Source organism: Trachymyrmex septentrionalis, unplaced genomic scaffold (assembly GCF_001594115.1).
Source record: "Trachymyrmex septentrionalis isolate Tsep2-gDNA-1 unplaced genomic scaffold, Tsep1.0 scaffold6, whole genome shotgun sequence".
NCBI lineage: Eukaryota > Metazoa > Arthropoda > Insecta > Hymenoptera > Formicidae > Trachymyrmex > Trachymyrmex septentrionalis.
The window spans coordinates 1,637,314-1,657,308 of NW_017305778.1; the positions used below are offsets into that span (position 1 = coordinate 1,637,314).

The window sequence follows — 19,995 nt, forward strand, 5'->3', positions numbered from 1 at the left end:
CACACACACGCACACACACACACACACACACGATAATTATGATTATGACTATTATTATGATATTAACAATAATTATTACATATGTATCAACCAATACATATACATATAGTTAGCAACCGAAAATCATATAGTAATATGTGACTATATACAAATATCAAAAAGTTTTTCTCTCTTTCTCTATGTTTTAATTCTTCAACGCCTCTTTAATCCAGGTGCGAAAACTCGCGTGAAATAGAGAGATAGCGTGTTCTACAAGACAATAAAACGAATGTGGCCAGCAGGTATATCAGCCATTCGCTGCACTCTGACTTTATGCGTGTACTTAGCGTGTCGACGTCTACCGCGTTTCTTGATTAAAACATTTAGTAGCTGCAACAGCACGTCTTTCACGCGAAGAGAGAATCGCTATCTACTAATTGTATATACGCGACTTCTGTTTCGCATTCGTTCACGCTGTAAGGTTGCACGAAATGGTGCGAATCGTTGGACAGAAACGTTTATCTTTTCCGCGAATGAATATTTATACTCAGGTCGTCCCATAGCGGTTTCTCGATACCTCGGCGAACAAGGATTACCGACCGCGCTCTTACCGTACGGTTATCGTTTGGCTATTTTGCAATTCCGCCATTTCTGCCGCGAAGCTCCTCGGGGTAACAAAAGCGAGAAGAGAAGGGTGAAGAATGAAAGGAGAGGTTGGACGGGAAACTAACTCGCCGCGTTGATGCCGCGCCCCGTGGCTGTTGCATGGACCAGCACCGAGTAATTTCACGAGGTTATTTCTGGAACGCGCGTGGTCCTCTCATTCGAGAACGGAGAAACTTTATAATCGCTTAGTGCGTGCTATTTCGTTCTTCCCTTTCTTCCGCATGTTCGCTACCGATGGTTCTTTGTGATCGCGATGCGGCCTCCTTTCCGCAGAACACATATCGTTCAATCCATATAGTATTTGCTGTCGATCCTCTCTATTGTTGGTTATAGATAATTCACAGGTATTATCCGCAGCGAACTTTCCAGTTGATTATTATATTTTAGTATTAATATACACACCACACACATATATGGATTGAAGATTAATGCTCGTTTCTACCAATGTAGATTAACTTTAATCTCGGTTCAAGTTACTTTTTATCTTTTTCTAATTAAAAAAAAAATGAATCTCTTTTTGGAACTAAAAAAAATGAAGAATTAATTGAACTAAGATTAAAGTTAAAACTACATTGGTAGAAACGGCATAAGTCATTTGATAGGATGTTAAAAAAAAGGAGCTGATTCTGTCCAAGTGAGTGTAATAAAAGGAATACTATTTTTTTAAAATAAATATATAATATATTGATCTCAGCTTAAATAAATTGTATAAGCGAAAAGAAACATCTCGATAAATTGAACACGAACATCCTAATTTTCATGTTTTTGCTTAATTTAGAAGGTTTTAATTGTTCCCTAAATATATCTCTCACGAACTTTATAGTTTATCGTATCCAGGAGGTTAAAATCTACAAAATATTATTTTTTTTACTTACATCTTTTTAGGCAGAAATTGGTCCTTTTCTAACATCCTATTTTGCAAAACAATAATATATGTATTTTAACGTTTTACTATTTTTGTTTAAAATTGATACTTTCAATTGCATCTAATTTTGCAAATATTAATTTCCTGTCTTATTAATTTCTTATAAAACACTAATATTTAGAATTCTACGTGAATTCATTTTCCTGTCAAAAAGTTATGAAGAACAACGATGTATTGCAAACCTTTTTATTAGTTTTGATTGTTTAAAACTGAAACTTTTAATTTCATTTAATTTCGCAAGCACATTAATGTTTTATTATTCTTTATAAAATAACACAAATTTTTAGAGTTTTAAAGTGAATTTTTTTCCGCTAAAAAGCTATTAATCTCTCACTTTGAAAATTAAATTTTCAATCGTTGTTTATTCACTATTTTTGTTGGATTTTCTGTACAACGGTGCAATTTAGCAATTGCAATTCATTAAAGGATTAAAACAATCGTATTTTCTTCAACTTGTCTCCTATCTGTCGTTAAAAGATATCCTGTGGTTTCGCGACGACTTGCGTATCGACGGAAATTGCACGTGTGTCTTTTCCAGAGGTCGTTCTTGGCCGCTCGAACGAACGAACTCTCCATTTTATTCCGTACGGGTAACAGAACCGACTTTATTTAAATCCGCTCGGGTTTTTCGCTTCGCCTCAGTCCAGATGTCGGCTGTCGCAATGAGATCCTAAATGGAGCCACAAATTGACTGTGTGAGAACGCTTAATTTCCGCGGCGCGCCGCGCCGGTATTGATTTTCCAGACAAAACGCCGATCGCGCGTCAGTTTCAATCGACACCGACGAATCTCTTTCCGATAAACGGTGTTGGACCGATCAACGCTCTACAGACTGCGAAAATTCGCGGGTGACTTGGTCACCCTTAAAGGCCCGCAATGAGACGTATGACGTTTATTGCCGCGTAAAAGGCGGTTCTAGCTACGAGCTATGAATGATAGCGTGTTTGCGAACCTCGGTCATAAAAGACGTTTATTATATCTGGACGCGCAATGGTTCTCGTGAAAGAAATTTGCTATTTATGAAACTATGTAATAATCTGATGGCTTAGCAACTTTGAAATCTATAACAGTTCTTTAACTCGTAATAAAAAGATCTTCGAGGATCTATAAATCAGAGCTACTAATCTCAATGCTTAGAATCTCGTGCTTAAATGCGAGAATTTTGTAGTCTTAGATCGCATCCCACATCTTAAAAATGTATCGAAAAAGAAGAAAAAAGGAAAAGCATTTATAATGAAAACAAGAATACTTTATAAAAGTTTTATGATTATCTTGTGACGCCATTCGATAATCTTATTTTGATGAGAGATCAACTGTGTATTTATATTTAACTTAATTAAGGCAACATGATCGCTTTAATTAAGTTAAATATAAATCGGATTAAACTATAAAATACACGGTTTTTATGAGACATCCCGCAATATTACATGTGCTACATAAATAGTAAAAATCTCGTATTATTTCATTATTTCATTTTGCTTTTGATATAAAGTGATATAAAATCAAATCAGCAATAAATAATTGGATAGGTTATGATAGATTGGCATGTTATACATGTATGTATTAATAAATACATCTAATAATTATTACCGTGCTTTTTATTAAATTTTATTTGATTACGCGATGGACTTGTAATACGTTTATTGTGTCCTTTATTTATATATTTATTTATATATATATTGAAAGAATTCTCATATGCTTTTCGCATCAATATAATAAATAACATTTAATTCTGGAAGGAAATACAGTAGAGTCTCTCTAAATTTGGCCTAAGGGGTGATAAGAGTAGAATGCCAAAATTATAGAGTATCCTCTCTACAGCACGAATCTACCAATCATCGCGTACTTGCGCGAATGCAGTTACGCATGCTAACCTGCCAAAGTGCAGTACAGTGTTCATAACCTTAGCAGAACAAGTCATATGTACATATGTATCACATATTATGTATCACAAAAGAATGCATTACACAAATAGTTATACATGACTTGCCTATGACATACACTGTGAGAATCTAGTACGATTAGGTGCAGATGCGCGCGCAACACATGTCCAGCCTACCATGAGATGGAAGAGGCATGACATTAGTATTTGTAAAAGTACATGTGAGGAAAATGCAAAGATTAGAGAAGTCACAGAAGTCAAATTTAGAGAGACTCTACTGTACATTATACAGAGAGTTAAACTTGAGTTAAACGTATAGAGCTCAAATTCCATTAAACATATATTTAGGAAGAAAATCGGGAGAGAGAGAGAGAGAGAGAGAGAGAGAGAGAGAGAGAGAGAGAAATAAGATAACACACCTACACTAGTTTTCCTCGATTATGTTTACGAATATCAGTTTTTATTTATTATATCACAAAATGCAGAAATAACAAATATCTGTCGATTGTTATAATCTATAATATGTTATTTTATAAAAATATCAGTATTTTTTTTACATTTTTTCTTTCTCATTTTCCTTGTTTTTTCATTATTTATCTCTATAAATGTTGAATTAAACATTTTATTTAATATTTATTTCGACACTAAAATACCTAAATTAAAATCAATATATTATATTTTCATGATGATTTTAGTTATTTTCCCGAAAATTTTCCTCTGTATAAAATGATTGGCAAATATTAATAAATTTGTTATATAAATGTCAAACAATTAATGTATCTTGTAACTGATATTTAATTGTATAATAAAAGACAAAAATATATTAATAAATAATATTAAACTTTTTTTTATATGCTCGTGTATTTTTTTATGCACAATAAGTTAAATAATTGTAGTCTAGAATTAAATATTTATTAATCTTAATCTATTCCAGCCTATCCATCTTAAAATAATGAATCTGACAGATATGTGCTTGTATTTGTCTGAATTATTCTATTATTCTAAATGTTAATGTATACCATTTAGAATAATAGAATAATAATTTTTGTGCTTTTTCATATATAGAAATTTATATTTGTGATATAATTTTTATAGATTTATTACTTTACATTAAAAAATTTAATTGTTACTCACCGTCGGAATTGTCGTAATGTATGTGTTGCATCTACGTTGATCTGTAAAATAGAAAATTCAAATTATAGTAGCGATAAAAGTAATTGCTATTTTAAAAAATTATTACACAAAAAAAATTTTTTTAAATACTTATTTTAATTAATTAAGTATTTATGACAATGTTTTCTCTTAATTCCTATGTTAATCATCTATCAGTAAGTAAAGGATTCAAGTTCTATAAAAATAATAAATAACAAATTACCTTGTGATATTTCTGTCATCATCCGATGCCTCTCCTCGGCCTTCTCCTTTTCACACATCCTTTTCGTTTGCATAATACAAGACACTCGCGAAAACACGATTAATTACGATCACACGCAGTAATAGAACGTTTGCGCGATATTTTGCGCGATACTTCCGACATTTAATCGTACCGGACGCATGATTTATTACATTCCGATGGAAGAATAACGCGAAAGAATAGGAAAAAAGATGTGACTATTTTCTTTCCACATTTGCATCCGCAATCGAGATTTTGATGTGCATGCGTCATTCATTTTCAAATCTTACAGAATTCACATTAAGTTAAAAAATTAATTAATACTTCAGAAATTATATCCATAGAAAAGATTTCCGGATACTATTACTTTTAGATTTATCATCAAATAGAATCGATATAAGAGGACAGTATACATATTTATTGTTAACCGAGAAATATTTTACTCGTAAATAGAAAATTCTTAAATTTAAAATAAAATCTTGGAGATCGGTTTCGCGTGCTAGATAATATGATGTTAGCATTGTGTGTTATATGGTAATATCGATTAAAGATTCATTCTAAACGTCAGAATAAAATTTTAAATTTAAATTTATGTAATTTTATATGTAATTTATTTACTCTTGTCTCAAAACAATAAGTCAGTCTTATTTAATTCGAGGGAGGAAAATAGAATTTATTATAACCGTAATACTGTTTTATTTTTATACTGCCTAAGTTTGCGATAAGATTAAGTGCTTTTCAAGAGAGAATAATTTTATTTCGTTATCAGAAATCCTTTTCTCGAAAGAGAACAATTAATACTTTGCGCACTTCCGTTATTTGAGAATTATGATATCCGACGATTCATGTTTCGTCATTTTCATATTCTCCACGTTTTCAATTAGGGTGTTAGTCAAATTACATTCGTATCGTCTCGAGTTTCGCTTCTAATGAATTAATCGGAGTATTCGCTTCACTGTGAGTGACCGTTGCCTCTATACATCTACGAGTCGTTAAGCGCGAAAGTTAGCACAATCACGCGATCCGATAATTGCTACGGTGCTCATAGGAAACGACTGCTATTTGTCGCGTTTACGTCTTGATAGGTAAAGACTTATGTAGATAAGTCGCACACGCAAAACGTATTCGTAACGCTATCATGACAGCCAATTAGAAGCATCAATGATATACTATTGATCGCTTTTGGCTGTCGCGATAAGTTACAAATGCGTTTTGCGTGTTGCAACTTATTTGTTTTCTGTGGCTAAATTAGCGTACGCTTTTGAAATAAAGTGAGATAGGTATGTTAATATTTGGCGAAAGCAGGAAAGAAAGTTCTAATACAGTCTAATACGGGAATAAAAGACAAACCTCTACACAGAAAGAACGATTTTGCTGAAGTATCTAAAAATTTAGCTAGATATATAAATCTGAAAATCAATTTATTGGACCCTCAAAATAATTACATAGGAATTTCAAATATTCAAATGATCAATGCTGTAAAAAGTTATAGCAAACAGTTTGAGCGTTCTACATTATTTTGATGATCCAACAAAATTATTTTTGGATATGTATAATCTAGATAACTCTAAATTTTTAGATATTTTAATAAAATTATCCTTTCTGTGTAGAATGCATTCTGTTTCACACATGCGCGTGGTGTATCATTTTATCCTTGTTATGTTCAGCCAATGTTGAAGAAGGATAAAATAATACATCACATGCACGAAACGGAACTATTAAACCAGATTGCATTTCTGGACGAGCCTCAATGCATCGTTACGTATTTCACACCGCTGCGTGTCTGACCGAATCTAACCCCCGCGCGGAGTAACGCGCGACCTTTCGTCAAATAAACAGCGCTGGCTGTACGATGTGCAAAAATAACCGATTCGTTGTTATAAAATATTTTACATTGCGTTATGAAATAAACAAAACAAACGCGTGCTGAATATTCTGCCTTTATCTCGGATGAATTTCGAACACCGAGCTAATAAAATGTAATATTTGTTTGAAGATTGGAATCTATTTTATTAAATTGAAAATATTTATATGTGAATTAACTTATTTTATTATGATTATTGTCAATGTTTTATTGAATGTACATATGAAGTAATGAATGTTATTAAATTAAATTGATCCTCCGGAGTTTAATAAACGGTAGATCTATATTGGATTTACTCAATTATAAATTTCTTCAGTAAAAATGTTGAAAAATTCAATATTTTTATGTTATATTTGCAAATTTGAATTATTCTTATTAAAATGTAGAGGAAGCAAATTGGACGCCCTGGGTAAAGCGAATACCTTTTATTTTCGCTTATCTATCTGAGATTGCGCTATGAGTCTTTAGCAGTTGAAAGAATGATCAGCGACGCTATGAAAATACGAAACGATATATGATTGCGTTTCGTTTGTGTTTAATAGAGATATACTATATAGAAAATTGACTGTTTTCTTGCGATTTTTCCTTAGATACATAGCTTAACCCTAGCTGTTTTACACCCTAGTTGTTTTTTACACCCTAGATATACACTGGGATCTCTGGGACCCCATTCATATTTGTTACCGTAACTTCTGTTAAAATGAATATATTTCAATTAATTTTTTTTTTCAATCGATGGAGAATTGATTAAGGAACAAGCCTATAATGTGTAAAAGTCGATAGAATTAAGGAACTTCGAGATATATAAGTTCAAAGAAAAAGAAAAATTTAGAAACGCGAAAAAATCTCGATTTAAAAAGTTGCGCTGGGGTCCCGGGGACCTCAATGTACAGCTAGGGTTAACTATTATCTGTAATTGTTCCTTAATCAGTGTGAATGATTTTTTATAAGAATTCTGTGTTTTTAAATGTGTAGGTAAAATTTTTCACTTGGTGCTTTAACTTATTCTAACCTTTCCAAATTCGCGCCAGGTAAGTCTTTTGGGCAAAGCGGGTGATCCATCCTCTTTACTCGATATATGATTACAATGAAAATACTGGATATACAGAGAGACAGACGATCTTTCGAATGTACAAAAGGCACGTGTTTGTTTACATCTCATTTTTGTTTATTTTTTGTCACAATGCAGTATAATATTGTAAAGTATTGTTTATGACTGATTTGCAGTCATTGCAGCAAATGGATCCATAAAGGCTGCACTACATATAGAGGATTTGGTAGCTACTTTTGTGATAATTGCCAAGACTGATTTTAATTTTTTTAATTTTATTTGTATCGCTCGACTGATTCATTCGCTTTGCTCAGGGCAAAGCGGATGGTTTCTCTTCTTTCATGTTTTAACTAAAACGACATATTAATGTTTAAGTTTTTTAATTTTTTTCAATTTTATTTCAAGCTCTTTAAGAGATTTATGAGAATAAAAATGGTTTTTGATCTCAATTTTAATTGTGACATTTTTTCTTTTTAACCTTAATATATCCGCGCTGCCCGGACTTCCCGTACAAAAGAGTACATACTGTACGAAAATAATAATTATTTATTTCAAATATTTCAAAAGTTCATATATCCGTAAATTTATCGTATTTATCACAAGCATTAAATTTATTCAAAATATATTCTAAATCTTCATAAGTTTTACACTTTAATTAAAACTATTAAATTAAAATAAATACTCGATTTGTTTATTATACAAAGCCACTTCTTTCATCAATTTTATAAAATATTCTTCAAAAGAAATCTGAATTCTTATTTTGAGTACATACTAACGGTTTTTTCTAAAATTTATAGTAAGTACAATATATTTTATGAAATTATCATTAAGAAAATATTTTTTGTATTTTAAAAGATAATTGTTACTTAAAAGAAAGAAAGTAAATTGAATAATCTTTTATTAACAATATAGAGAATTTTTCTGTGTTTACTTATAAGTAAAATGTATCCATTTTTTTGTACGAGTTATATCATTTTGGTTTCTAAACATTAATTAACATAAATTAAATATAGGTCTTACAGATTATAGAGAAAGTGTCAATAACTGTGTTACACATTTTGGCGTTAGCTCCGGAAGATTAAATCGCGTTGCTCAAAGAGCAACCAGCTCACTGGTTGGACTCATCTTTAGCAGAAACGTGACTATAAAGAAATAAAATGCGGTTCTTAGAAAACCCCGGACTTTCGAGAAATTCAGGAATCGAGAGAATTTTGGAATATAAAGCGCACAGAAATCAACGATCTAATAAAATTCTAGAACCGTATAGGATTCTCGAGGATTTGAATATTAGAGATTTCAGATTGCAACGACGTCGTTATTTAAATCGGTTTCGCATTCCGTTGAGCTTCGATTTTGTTCCATGCGACACGTTTATTTTCTCCTCCTATATTCGAACAAAATCGTAGCTTACCGTAACACACCGTCCGTCTTCGTAAAAGTTTCCGCTTTTCGGTCGCATATGCCGCGGCATTACCATGCGTCTTGCGCGTTCGGCGACATTATTAAATCGTGAATTCTTGTAGAGCTCGTGATATATATACATCTGCCACTTGGCTTGCCGTTACGTCACAACCTGACGACGAAAAACCAGAGAAATTTATGCTCGGCGTGAATTCGAGGCCGAAACTTTAGACTCGAGGATTGGGCTGCTTTACATATCGATTCTTTGTATTAATATGGATCCGCGTTTTCTCACCCTCGTTCGTTTGCTATTCTGTTACAGAACGAAGTCGGCAGAGTGCGAGGGAGTGCCGTGCTCGCAAGAAGCTGAGGTATCAGTACCTGGAGGAGCTTGTGGCCGATCGAGAAAAGGCGGTGCTTGCTCTGCGGAAAGAGCTCGAGATGGTGAGTCATATTCTTAACCCTTCTAATAAATGAACGAGCGAGAGTTTCTAGTAAAGAATCCAGGATTTTCTCCTTTAAAAATCAACGATCGTTTATTGCGACGAATAAGCTGCGTATTGCAATAATAAGTTAAATGATAAATGCTTGCGAATAAATTGCGGCTTATATTAATAAATTTTGTTAGACTTGAATATTCTACAATTGGCAGAAAATTTGAAAATATTACACTGTACTTTTTTTTTTAAACTTGAATGCAATTCTTCCTTAGCGGAAGTATTAAAAAAAATTAAGTATTGTTCACTTTTATATTTCAATATTTCAATTTTTATAACTAACTTTCTTTTTTAAATATAAATATCGATATTTTATCGAAGTAAAAACTTAAAGTTGAAAGATAGAGAACGTTTCGATATTTATTCTGACAGTAAGTTTGCGAAAAGTTTGAGTTTCAACAGTTATAGTTTGAAAATTATTATGGCATATAATGTAAAATGTAAAAGCAATTTTTACATTTTAAAAAGTACTGCAACACTTTCTGAAACATTTTGTATATTTATATAAATCACCGTTTATAATTATGAAAGAAATCAAATATATTCAAAGTTTTATTTATATCAATTTTTGATTGTACTACATCATTAATTGAATAAAATAGAAATAAAATTTATAATACATTCGAAAAACAATTCTTTTTTTATTGAGAAAAAAAATATACACTTCAAAGTTCTCTGAATTAGTTGTATCTTGAACATAAAGCAAAGCAAATTCTTCGGAAGCTGGAGAACCTCGAAACTTTTTCTTTTCCATCGCCTTTCTCATCGTCTTCCTTATCATCTTCCTTAAACCTTCCTTCGAAGTGCAAACTAAGTTACTCGCAAAAGTGTAAAGTTCTGGTGGAATACAAAGGTTCGCTCTTTAGCAATACTACTTTGTTTTGTCTTGTCGCAGAAAAGCATTCGTATTTGTTAGAATTATTTGAGTACTTCACGCGGGGTTGTTTGACAGTTTATTTATTTTTGTGGGCTTCTATAGGAGGAAATATTTCGCACAAATAATTTCTATCATTTATATAAAAATTAGCATTCTCTTTATTCAATTACGATTTATACGTGAAAAAATAATGTTATATTAATATCATTAGCCAAATCAATCAGATTGTTGTTAGATTAACAACAATCTAATTGAAAATAATCTTGTTAATTTAATCACAGTTAATAAATCAAATAATATTTTATTAAAACAAGAGCATAGTGTATTTATTTTATTAATACTATCAATGAATCTACAACATTATTTTCAATTAAACTGTTATCAGCTAATACATTATTTTTTCGTGTAGCAATAAATCTGAATGAAGTTCAACGATAGAATAATAGAGAACAAGAGTCTGCTTATAAAAAATTTTGAAATAAAGAATTATTTGTTTATTGATTATTGATTGGTCACATTCGTTGTCCTTATCTTCTTCGCCGTACGGAAATGCTCGTTAAAATTTTTTGTGTCGAAAAGATTATTTATCTATCGATTCTACTGCCGAGTACTGCGAGTATAAGGAGCATTTGAAAAATCCCGACAAGTCCAGCGTTTTTGCGTATCCATGAGGCCATTCCCAAATCCTTCTGATTCCGCCGAAGATCTCCAGCATGACGGTTTAGTATGAACAAGACCAGACCGGAGAGACGGAACTTACGTACTTTACACACCATCATTTGTTTTTCTGCAGTATCGTCAGTGGACTCAGGAATTGGACGCCGGACAAGTCCCCGAAGGACTTCAGGCGATGCTGGAGGAATTCGGCTTGCTAAAACAGGAACAGTCCAGCAGCAACTAAACGGCCAAGGAGACGAGGAATAAGGAAGTCACGTGGATTGAGCCGTTCCATTTATCTTGTTCCTTCGATCGAAACTCCCCTTCGTAGTCGAGCTTTCTTTCCGTCTTCTCTTATCTCCTTTCTTTTTTACTATTCTTCGAGGCAATAGGAAATAATTGGCTGGCGAATCTGAAATTTTCTCTTTTACTTTGAGTACTTCTATACCGTGATTGATCCATTGAATGAACCGCGAAAAGTGGATCTTCCGGCCTTTTTAAAAAATACGTTTTTTTATGCGAAATAGTGAAATTTCTCCCTCCTGTTTTTCCTCCTAATTTTTTCGCCGAACGGCGGAATTGTTAGCCCTGATTATCTCGTTACCTCATCGTGTTACCTTTTTTTATACGTACATTTGTTATCGCGACTCGTTACGTTGACACATATTTTTTATTCTCGTTGATTAAGGACATCGGTCGGTTGTCTACGGCCTCATGTTTAGAATGTACCTCCTTCGCAAGATCGTTGCGGTGTAAGAAAGTAATTATATACAATATATTACTGTTAACACCTCGAAGGAGAATAAACGCGGTCGTTGTATATCAAAGTATATCTATATATTCAGTATTGTCTGTTTGAAAAGGGCGTCGTTGCGAGATTTCTTCGTTGACCGTTTACCGATTTGTTTGAACTTTATCGACACGCAGTATTTCTTGTACTGCAGAGAATTCATCGTTTTGTACAAATTACGCCATTACAAAAGTTGATTCATATATGTGTACGGAAGAGTCTGATAGTCGAATAAACCAATATTTTTCGATGAAAAAAGAGCTTGCTTTACATTCACCGTTTCTTATTTCCTGACTTTCCTATATATATATATATGAGAATTATATATCATAATTCTCTCTGAATATTTTTAAATTACTTTAAAAAACATTTGCGTCCACATTAAAAGAACGATTTTACTGAAGTATCTAAAAATTTAGCTACCCACAGATTTGGAAATAATTTTATTTAGACTATCAAAATAATTATGTACACACAGAAAAATACTGTATGCAAGTAATAATTATTTATTTCAAATATTTTCAAAGAATTCATATATAATCTATCATAAGTTCATTACAAGTATCACATTTATTGAAAATATATTTTGAATCTCAATGAGTTTATTACTTCGATTATTAAATTGAAATTAAAACAAATTCGATTTGCTTTTTATATAAGTTGTTGCTTCGATCAATTTTAATAATATTTTTTAAATAATATTCTTTAAAAGAAAATAAATTCCTATAAGATTTAATATTGTTAGAAAATAAATTCTTGCTTTGAATACATAATGAGTTTTCCTAAAATTTGTAATGTAAGTATATTCTAAGATAATTTTTAAGAAAATATTTTTCTTATTAAAATGATCCGTTACTTAAAAGAAATAAATAAATTGAATTATCTTTTCTTAGCAATAGAATGATATTTTTCTGTAGGATACTCAAACAAGTTGCTAGAATCTTTTTTGCTCAAGCCTTTTTTGCAACATTGCTCATTATGTTTGAATTTCCTACATAATTATTTTAATGGTCAAAATTACATTTTCTGTATTTACCTAAATTTTTAGATAACATTCTGCAAAATTGTTCTTTTCGTGCAAGTCAACACACCTCCGCCGGCGTTATTTCGAAATCGCATTGTGGACACTGCGATGTCGCGGTTTTGCGTAACGGGAATTTGCATATTTTGACGTGGGTTATATCGGGCCATGAAATCTCTCCGCTCCCGTTTACGTAGATTGCGATACGTCCACGGACGATATCATCTCCCGTGTTCGTTCGACGGTACATTAAAAAGAAGGAAAAATTGATGAATCCAATATCGCCGTTATCACGATTACATTCGGAAATTTAAAACGAATTTTGTTACGTAATTTGGCTCGAAGCTTTTAATCAACTCGAGCAATAACGAGCGAACTTAATGTCGCCGTATAGTATGAAGTAATAATTGTAACGATAACGATGTTATAAACGTTGGTATCGATTAAACTGAACAAATAAGAATATTATCCTTATACAGAGTACATGGATTGATTTAATGATATTTTCTATTTTTTGATCCCTGGATGAATTACTACTTGCTTTTACTCACTTAGTAGCTTAATGGACGATAAGTGTGTCAGATCAGATTATTCAGATATTTAGCTTTGTGACATTTTATTATTATTGGAAATGTTCTTCAATGATTTTTGCACGAATACCGTTTTTTTTTATAAAGCTGCTATTGATACGAAGTGGCAGCTAACATGAAAATGCGAGGATTAAATTTATATACGCAGCTCGGATAAAATTTTTAGCCAAATATCACGTCGCCCATAAATCACCGTCTAGCCACAATGCACGCGAAATCAGACTTTACTTTCCTATTAAGAAAGAAATATCGATTTCCCTACGTTTCTCACGCGTGGAACGTAGGAAAATCTTGCCAGCATATAAAGCGGAAGTAGAAAAAATAGAAGAGGGAAATTCATCGTTTTTCTCGCTATGGTTGCAATAAATCAGCGTGTTAGGCGGAGTGTAAAGTTGAAATATTGCTGCGTAAATATCAAATTGTACTAAAGTATCGAGCAAAGAACCGAGTACTTCATATTATTATTAAGCTTGCTACATAGTACATAATGTACTTCTTGGCCATTCTACGATGGCCTTAGTTGTGACAGTGTCCGGAGATAATATATTTTACACGTTGTGTCTGAGTATAAAATAACTATCTTTTGGATAAAAGATTACATTATATGAATTTGATAAATTATATCTGCTAATGCTAATAGTACTTATTAAAATTTTAAAAGATATGACATTTACAGATTTTTTTAATCGTTCCTTGTGATTAAACTGTGACTATTACCTTTTCGTCGATCTTGTATACTTACGAAATCTTTAATGACTAGATTTTACTATCGTAGAAGTCAGACTGTATTTTACTTATTTTTTTATGGATTATTTATCTATCAGAAATTTAAAATAAGGAAAAATATCGATTGTGCTTTTAAGTCGAATTTGGCCGATAAAAGATTAAATAGACTTACTGAGAAAAATTTCTGATTGAAAATGAACGAATCAGAAAATTCGAGAATCAGTTAGAATTTTCATTATTTCATTTAAAATTATAATAGATTTAACCGAAAAATTCTGATTTGTTCGTTTAATTAGAATTCCATGTAATGCAACCACTCTTTTTCCAGTACGTATTTGTATATTTTCTCCATATCACTCCACGTTACTTTATAAAGAGTTAAAACGACATAAATAACTTTTCTGCGTCGGACACATAATTGCCTAGCATTTTCCGCGTTGTTCTCGACGAATCTTGTGCAAAGCACATTCCTAGATGTTTTGCGAGGAGTATTAGCGGCATAAATCGTAAAAAGTTAGCATCGTGCCCATGTATAATACATATATATGCCCATCTTTTGCACCGGCAGTTAACGATATACACAATTCCGTGCGTCATAAACCGTGCACATTCAATTTCACGTTACCACGGAAAACGCAATTCTTGCTGGATGGACGAACGAACGAACGTGTCGGGCGCAGAGTTCATAAAGTGTAACATTGCGGTGTGAAAAAATAGCGGCTACGTTTGGGACGCGGAAATAAGGAGAAAAAATATGGCTATCCGGCGGGGCGAGGAAATACTTGCGGCCTCCGCTCTTTCGACCCCGCGGGATTCTCTTGCTGTTTGCTGGAATTTATTCTGATAGCTCAAAAACGTTTTCGGTCGATACCTACTTCCCCTTGCAACGTAATAATGAGCCGCGAGATGGTTCTTGCACTTTGCGTTTTCAGAATATTCTAGACAATTCGCAACTTCAATCTTGATTCTCTGATTAATTTAGAGAATTAATTTAAAATTTTTACCAGTTGAAAATAATTATAAATATACCATGAACTAGCCTTCAAAAATTGGGAAAAGGGTTTACTACCTGGAAAAACTTAGAAAACCTGAAATTTTCAAGTTAGTTTTTTTTACTCTTGAAAATCAAAGATTTTTATGGAATTTTAACAAAATTTAGAGCAATTTTACTTTTAAATTTTTACGTTTCTGAAAACAGTGTTTCTTTGCTCGGTTTTTTGATAATACAAAATGTTGACAAACAATAATAAGTATATTCTTGCTGTGTGCGAATTTTTATAAAAAAACAGGATGACAGTAGAGGACAATACTCAACAGAATGGAGTAATTCACCGATATTATATGTATATTGCAACTTTCTTATATGATAGATACTTGCGGCAGTTGTAGAAAATGATAAATATAATCTCGTAGAATCCCTGTGTTCTATTAACCTTCAATATATAGTTTACGTGCGTTGCTTGTACTGTAATTTATTTCAAGTGAATTAAAAAATTGTTTAATCTTACCTGGAATTTTGAACAAAAGGAACCTGGGAAATCCAAAAAATTATCAGGGAATTTTTTTTTACAAGATTTCAGTAAATACCCTGTAGAATTTTTAGAGAATTAAGATAGATTTGTTAGATAGATTTGTTGTGTTTCTTAAAAAAAAAATCTGTTAATTTTCAGTTTTATATTTGAATAGAATTTTAATGTCTAGAGTTATAACAACATGTAACACTAAATCTTTATGATATGTAATAAATTCTTTCGATGTTTTCAAGAAAGGATTGATTCTAAATTCGTGATAAATTTTTAAATTTGATAAGTGATGATATTGTCAATTCATCAATCTATGGATTGGTTTGTCTTATTAAAGAGATTGCGATGGACGTATAGTCGATAAAGTGGAAAAGAGAAGAATAAGTAAACGGAAGCTATTTTCCGAGGTGAGCGACGCGCAAAGCCCGAGAACGTGAGCTGAGAAACGAGAAGAAACTCTATCTCCGTCTCTCTTATCCTCCCTTCTTTCCATTTTTTTCTTTATTTGCTCAACGAAATGTGCCTTCGAAGAGATGATACGCGCGGATATTATCGCGCCGCTGCGGTTATTTTAAACAGTATTACGCATAAGCAGATCACGACATCCAATCTATGCTCTCATAATGTTCTATTCTTTCACGAAGATATTGTAAACAGCGCAGTATTAGTGTCATTCGCATATACGAGACATTCAGTTTTTATATTGAAAAATAAAGACTACTCTCGTATTAACAGAAGTTATAATCCGTTTCTACGATATCTTATTTAAAAAATATTAAGACAATTGTTGCAACTTGCATTTGAATAATAGTATGTCTTCATACATGTATGTAATATAGAAAAAAAGAGAGAAGAGAAGAAAGACCGAGAGTGTCCGGTAAAGACTATCAACACTTCAAGGTAGAGAGATTCCTGTAAGATTATTTTAAAACAAAAATCCTAATACTAAATATCGAGGCTATAATAGTTCTTAAATTATAAGTATTTAAAGTTATCGAATCATACTGCCTAAAGTTTGCGCGTTCAGGTATGATGCAATGCAAAATGTCAACCACACCTGAACGTGCAAACTTATAGACGGTATGATTCGCTAACTTTAAATACTTATAATTCAAAAACTATTATAGCTTCAACATTTTAGTATAATGAACTTAGGAATATACCCTTGAGCGTTATTACAGTATACCGGATACAATGTATATACGATACGATGTAGAAAGACTTTTCTACATCGTATCGTATATACATTGTAAAACTAGATACAAATTTGAAAATAATTTTGAACCCTCAAAATAATTATGTAGATTCAAATTGGTTGATAGGATGTTAAAACTTTGTGCAGCATTAAACCAACGTTTAAGTGTTCAACATGTAATTATTTTGATGGTCCAATACAATTATTTTAAAACCTATACATAGTCGAACTTTTAGATACTTTAGCAAAGTATTTTCCGTGTAGCGGAAAGAACGATTTTGCTGAAGTATCTAAATATTTAACTAAATATATATATCTAAAAATAATTTTGTTAGATCGTCAAAATAATTATGTACAACTGCTAAAATGTCAAAACTGTTTGCAGCATTGCTCATCCTACGTAATTATTTTCATGGTTCAACAAAATTTTGAGATTAATATTTTCAGATTAAGCTGAATTTGTAGATATTTTAGCAAAATTATCTTTCCATATAAGTATTATACAGAGTATCTACACTTTATTTTAAGAATATTTGAGATAGACCATTTTACGATGCGAAGAGATCGAGATGTGTTCCGCATGCATCTATCTTCGTATACTGTGAAAAATTGACGCTTCCTACATATATCAACGTGTCAATCGTGTCGCGAAAGATATATCTCTAGAAATTTATTTTTTTCGAATGTTGCCGAGGATAAACGTTTTTTTTAGTAGTAAATAAACGGAATTGTATACGTTCGACGTGCTGCTTCCCCTGCTAACGTTTCCCATGCATGCTATTCAAAGATATATCGCACATAAAAGTCTATAACAAAAGTATGCGCGTGATTATGTATGGAATATGCGATATACAATATGTATGAAATTATGTTAGGCTTACGGAGAAATTTTGGTTTCTCTTTTATGTATGAAGCTTTTATTATGAGGGACTCTTCTTTCTTCGAATTATTGAGAAAATGAAGTAGCGACGTATATGAATATGCGATCACGTATGATCTCTCATCTTTTTAATAGCAAAGATCGTGTTGAATATTTAAACAGATTATATATCGTCAAATTTGCAAGTTATTTCCAATTTCATATCGATTTTTAATATACAGAAATTTAATATGAAGCACTTATTTAATTTGATTACTTTAATAACGAAAATTTGTCATGCTGAAAAATTAAATTACTTGAAACTATTCATAAAATTTATTTTATAAACCAAAATACTAGCATTTCTTTCTTTTTCTACCTATGATTTAATTTAATTAAATATTGGCAAAAATTCATGGAGTCATCATTAGATGATACTCTCTAGAATTTATTTATAATTTTTTTATTATAAATTTATTGTAAAGTTTTTTGTTATTATAATGTTGGATGTTTTGCATCACATACTATATTCTATGGTTATCAAATTTAATTATAAAGTCTGATAAAGTGCATATTCGCTATTATTTGATACTTATAATCAGAAAAAGAGCGTAAAAGCCATGGATATTATGTGATATTTATGATAAATCTGTTATTTCTAAAAGTTTGTAAGTAGTTTCAATTATATTTAATACGGTCTTTTCTGATGATACTAATTTTAATACAAATTAGAAGCGTCTGTTAAATATTAAAGCATCTGTTAATAAATTTGATAAGAAAGATGATCAAGAAATACAATACAATTGGTATGATGCAGGAAATCCAATATTATAATAACAATAACTAAAAAATTTTACAATAAATTCTAGTGTAACATCTAACGGTAACGTTACTCCCATAAACTTTCGCAAATATGGACGTATTTCGATAAAAAAATCTCTAACGAGCTGAGTTGAATTACGTACAATCGATCTATCTTTTGTTTCCAATTTTTGAGAGATGGATTGAGAGATGGAATGCGTATTTTCTTTCATAAGATGACTACTTTATGAATCATTATGGCAGATGAGAACGAGATGTGGTCGAAAGTACTTATATTGATTGCGTTACAATATATAATATTCACGAGGTCATCTTTGGATGAGTTGGTCTCTTCATTTTATTGCTCCGTGATAAACAACGGTTATGTACATTACGAGACGAAAGTTCTCGGCAGGACCGAGCAATCAAGGTTTACGATTGACCGAATCGTAAACCTACTCTTACCGCGACGAGATACGATTCCTTGATCGTATAAGCCGAATTCCGAGCTAGTGTTGGCCAAATTCTGTACAAATGCGGCATTAATTCCTCCGCAGAGCGAACAGGTTTGCCAGTATCTCACGATGCCACCTCGAGGCATTGCAGAAATTCAGGATATTTGTATCGCTCCAAGTCCGAAATTTCGGAGAGATATACCTTGATCCACCTAAGGAAGATACTGGGTGATCCTTAGTTCACTTTAGGCGCTTTCTATGCGCCTTAACTATTTCGAACAGAGCGTATTGGTTAACCAGTGAAACTATTGTACAATATAACGAATCGCGTGTCTATATAATAATTCCGTTAATAAGTCTGCATTTTCAACAAGGTAGAATTTAACGAAAAAATATATAAGTTATTTGTTTGAGTGTTTTCAAGCATAAATATTTTGAGAGGTACTTACTCGTGCACTGTTAGAAATTTAAATTCGTAATGAATTTAAGTAATATCTAACTGAAGCTTGTGGTTATTAGGTAACTGAAAAGTAACGAATAGTTTAACTGAAAACTAAGTTACAGTAATCTTAAATGCAATGAATGTACACAAATTAATATCTTTTCAGTTACGAATATCATTATAGTATATTGTTTAGTATAATGAAATTAAATTTAATGTCATGAAATTAAATTCAATTTGTGTACATTAAATTTTACGATATTTTTAACAACGTATGAAGTAAGATTAAAGTAATTCTAATAACTTAGCATCATTTACCTGTTACAATTATTTATATACTTTTTGTTTTGATTTTAATCATTCATTTTTACATGATATTTAAAGTATTTATATTTATATAT

General features: G+C 31.7%; 1 protein-coding gene across 2 annotated transcripts in view; it reads left to right on the plus strand.

The window, feature by feature from the left end:
- LOC108752232 (cAMP-responsive element-binding protein-like 2) overlaps nucleotides 1–12,030 on the plus strand; it is a 37,791-nt gene extending 25,761 nt beyond the window's left edge. For both annotated transcript variants that reach the window (XM_018492919.1, XM_018492921.1), the window contains exons 3-4: nucleotides 9,484–9,605; nucleotides 11,329–12,030. In XM_018492919.1, coding sequence (XP_018348421.1) covers nucleotides 9,484–9,605; nucleotides 11,329–11,436 — 230 coding nt within the window. In that variant the 3' untranslated portion in view covers nucleotides 11,437–12,030. The remainder of the gene's footprint in view (nucleotides 1–9,483; nucleotides 9,606–11,328) is intronic.
- The last annotated feature ends 7,965 nt before the right edge of the window (nucleotides 12,031–19,995 follow it).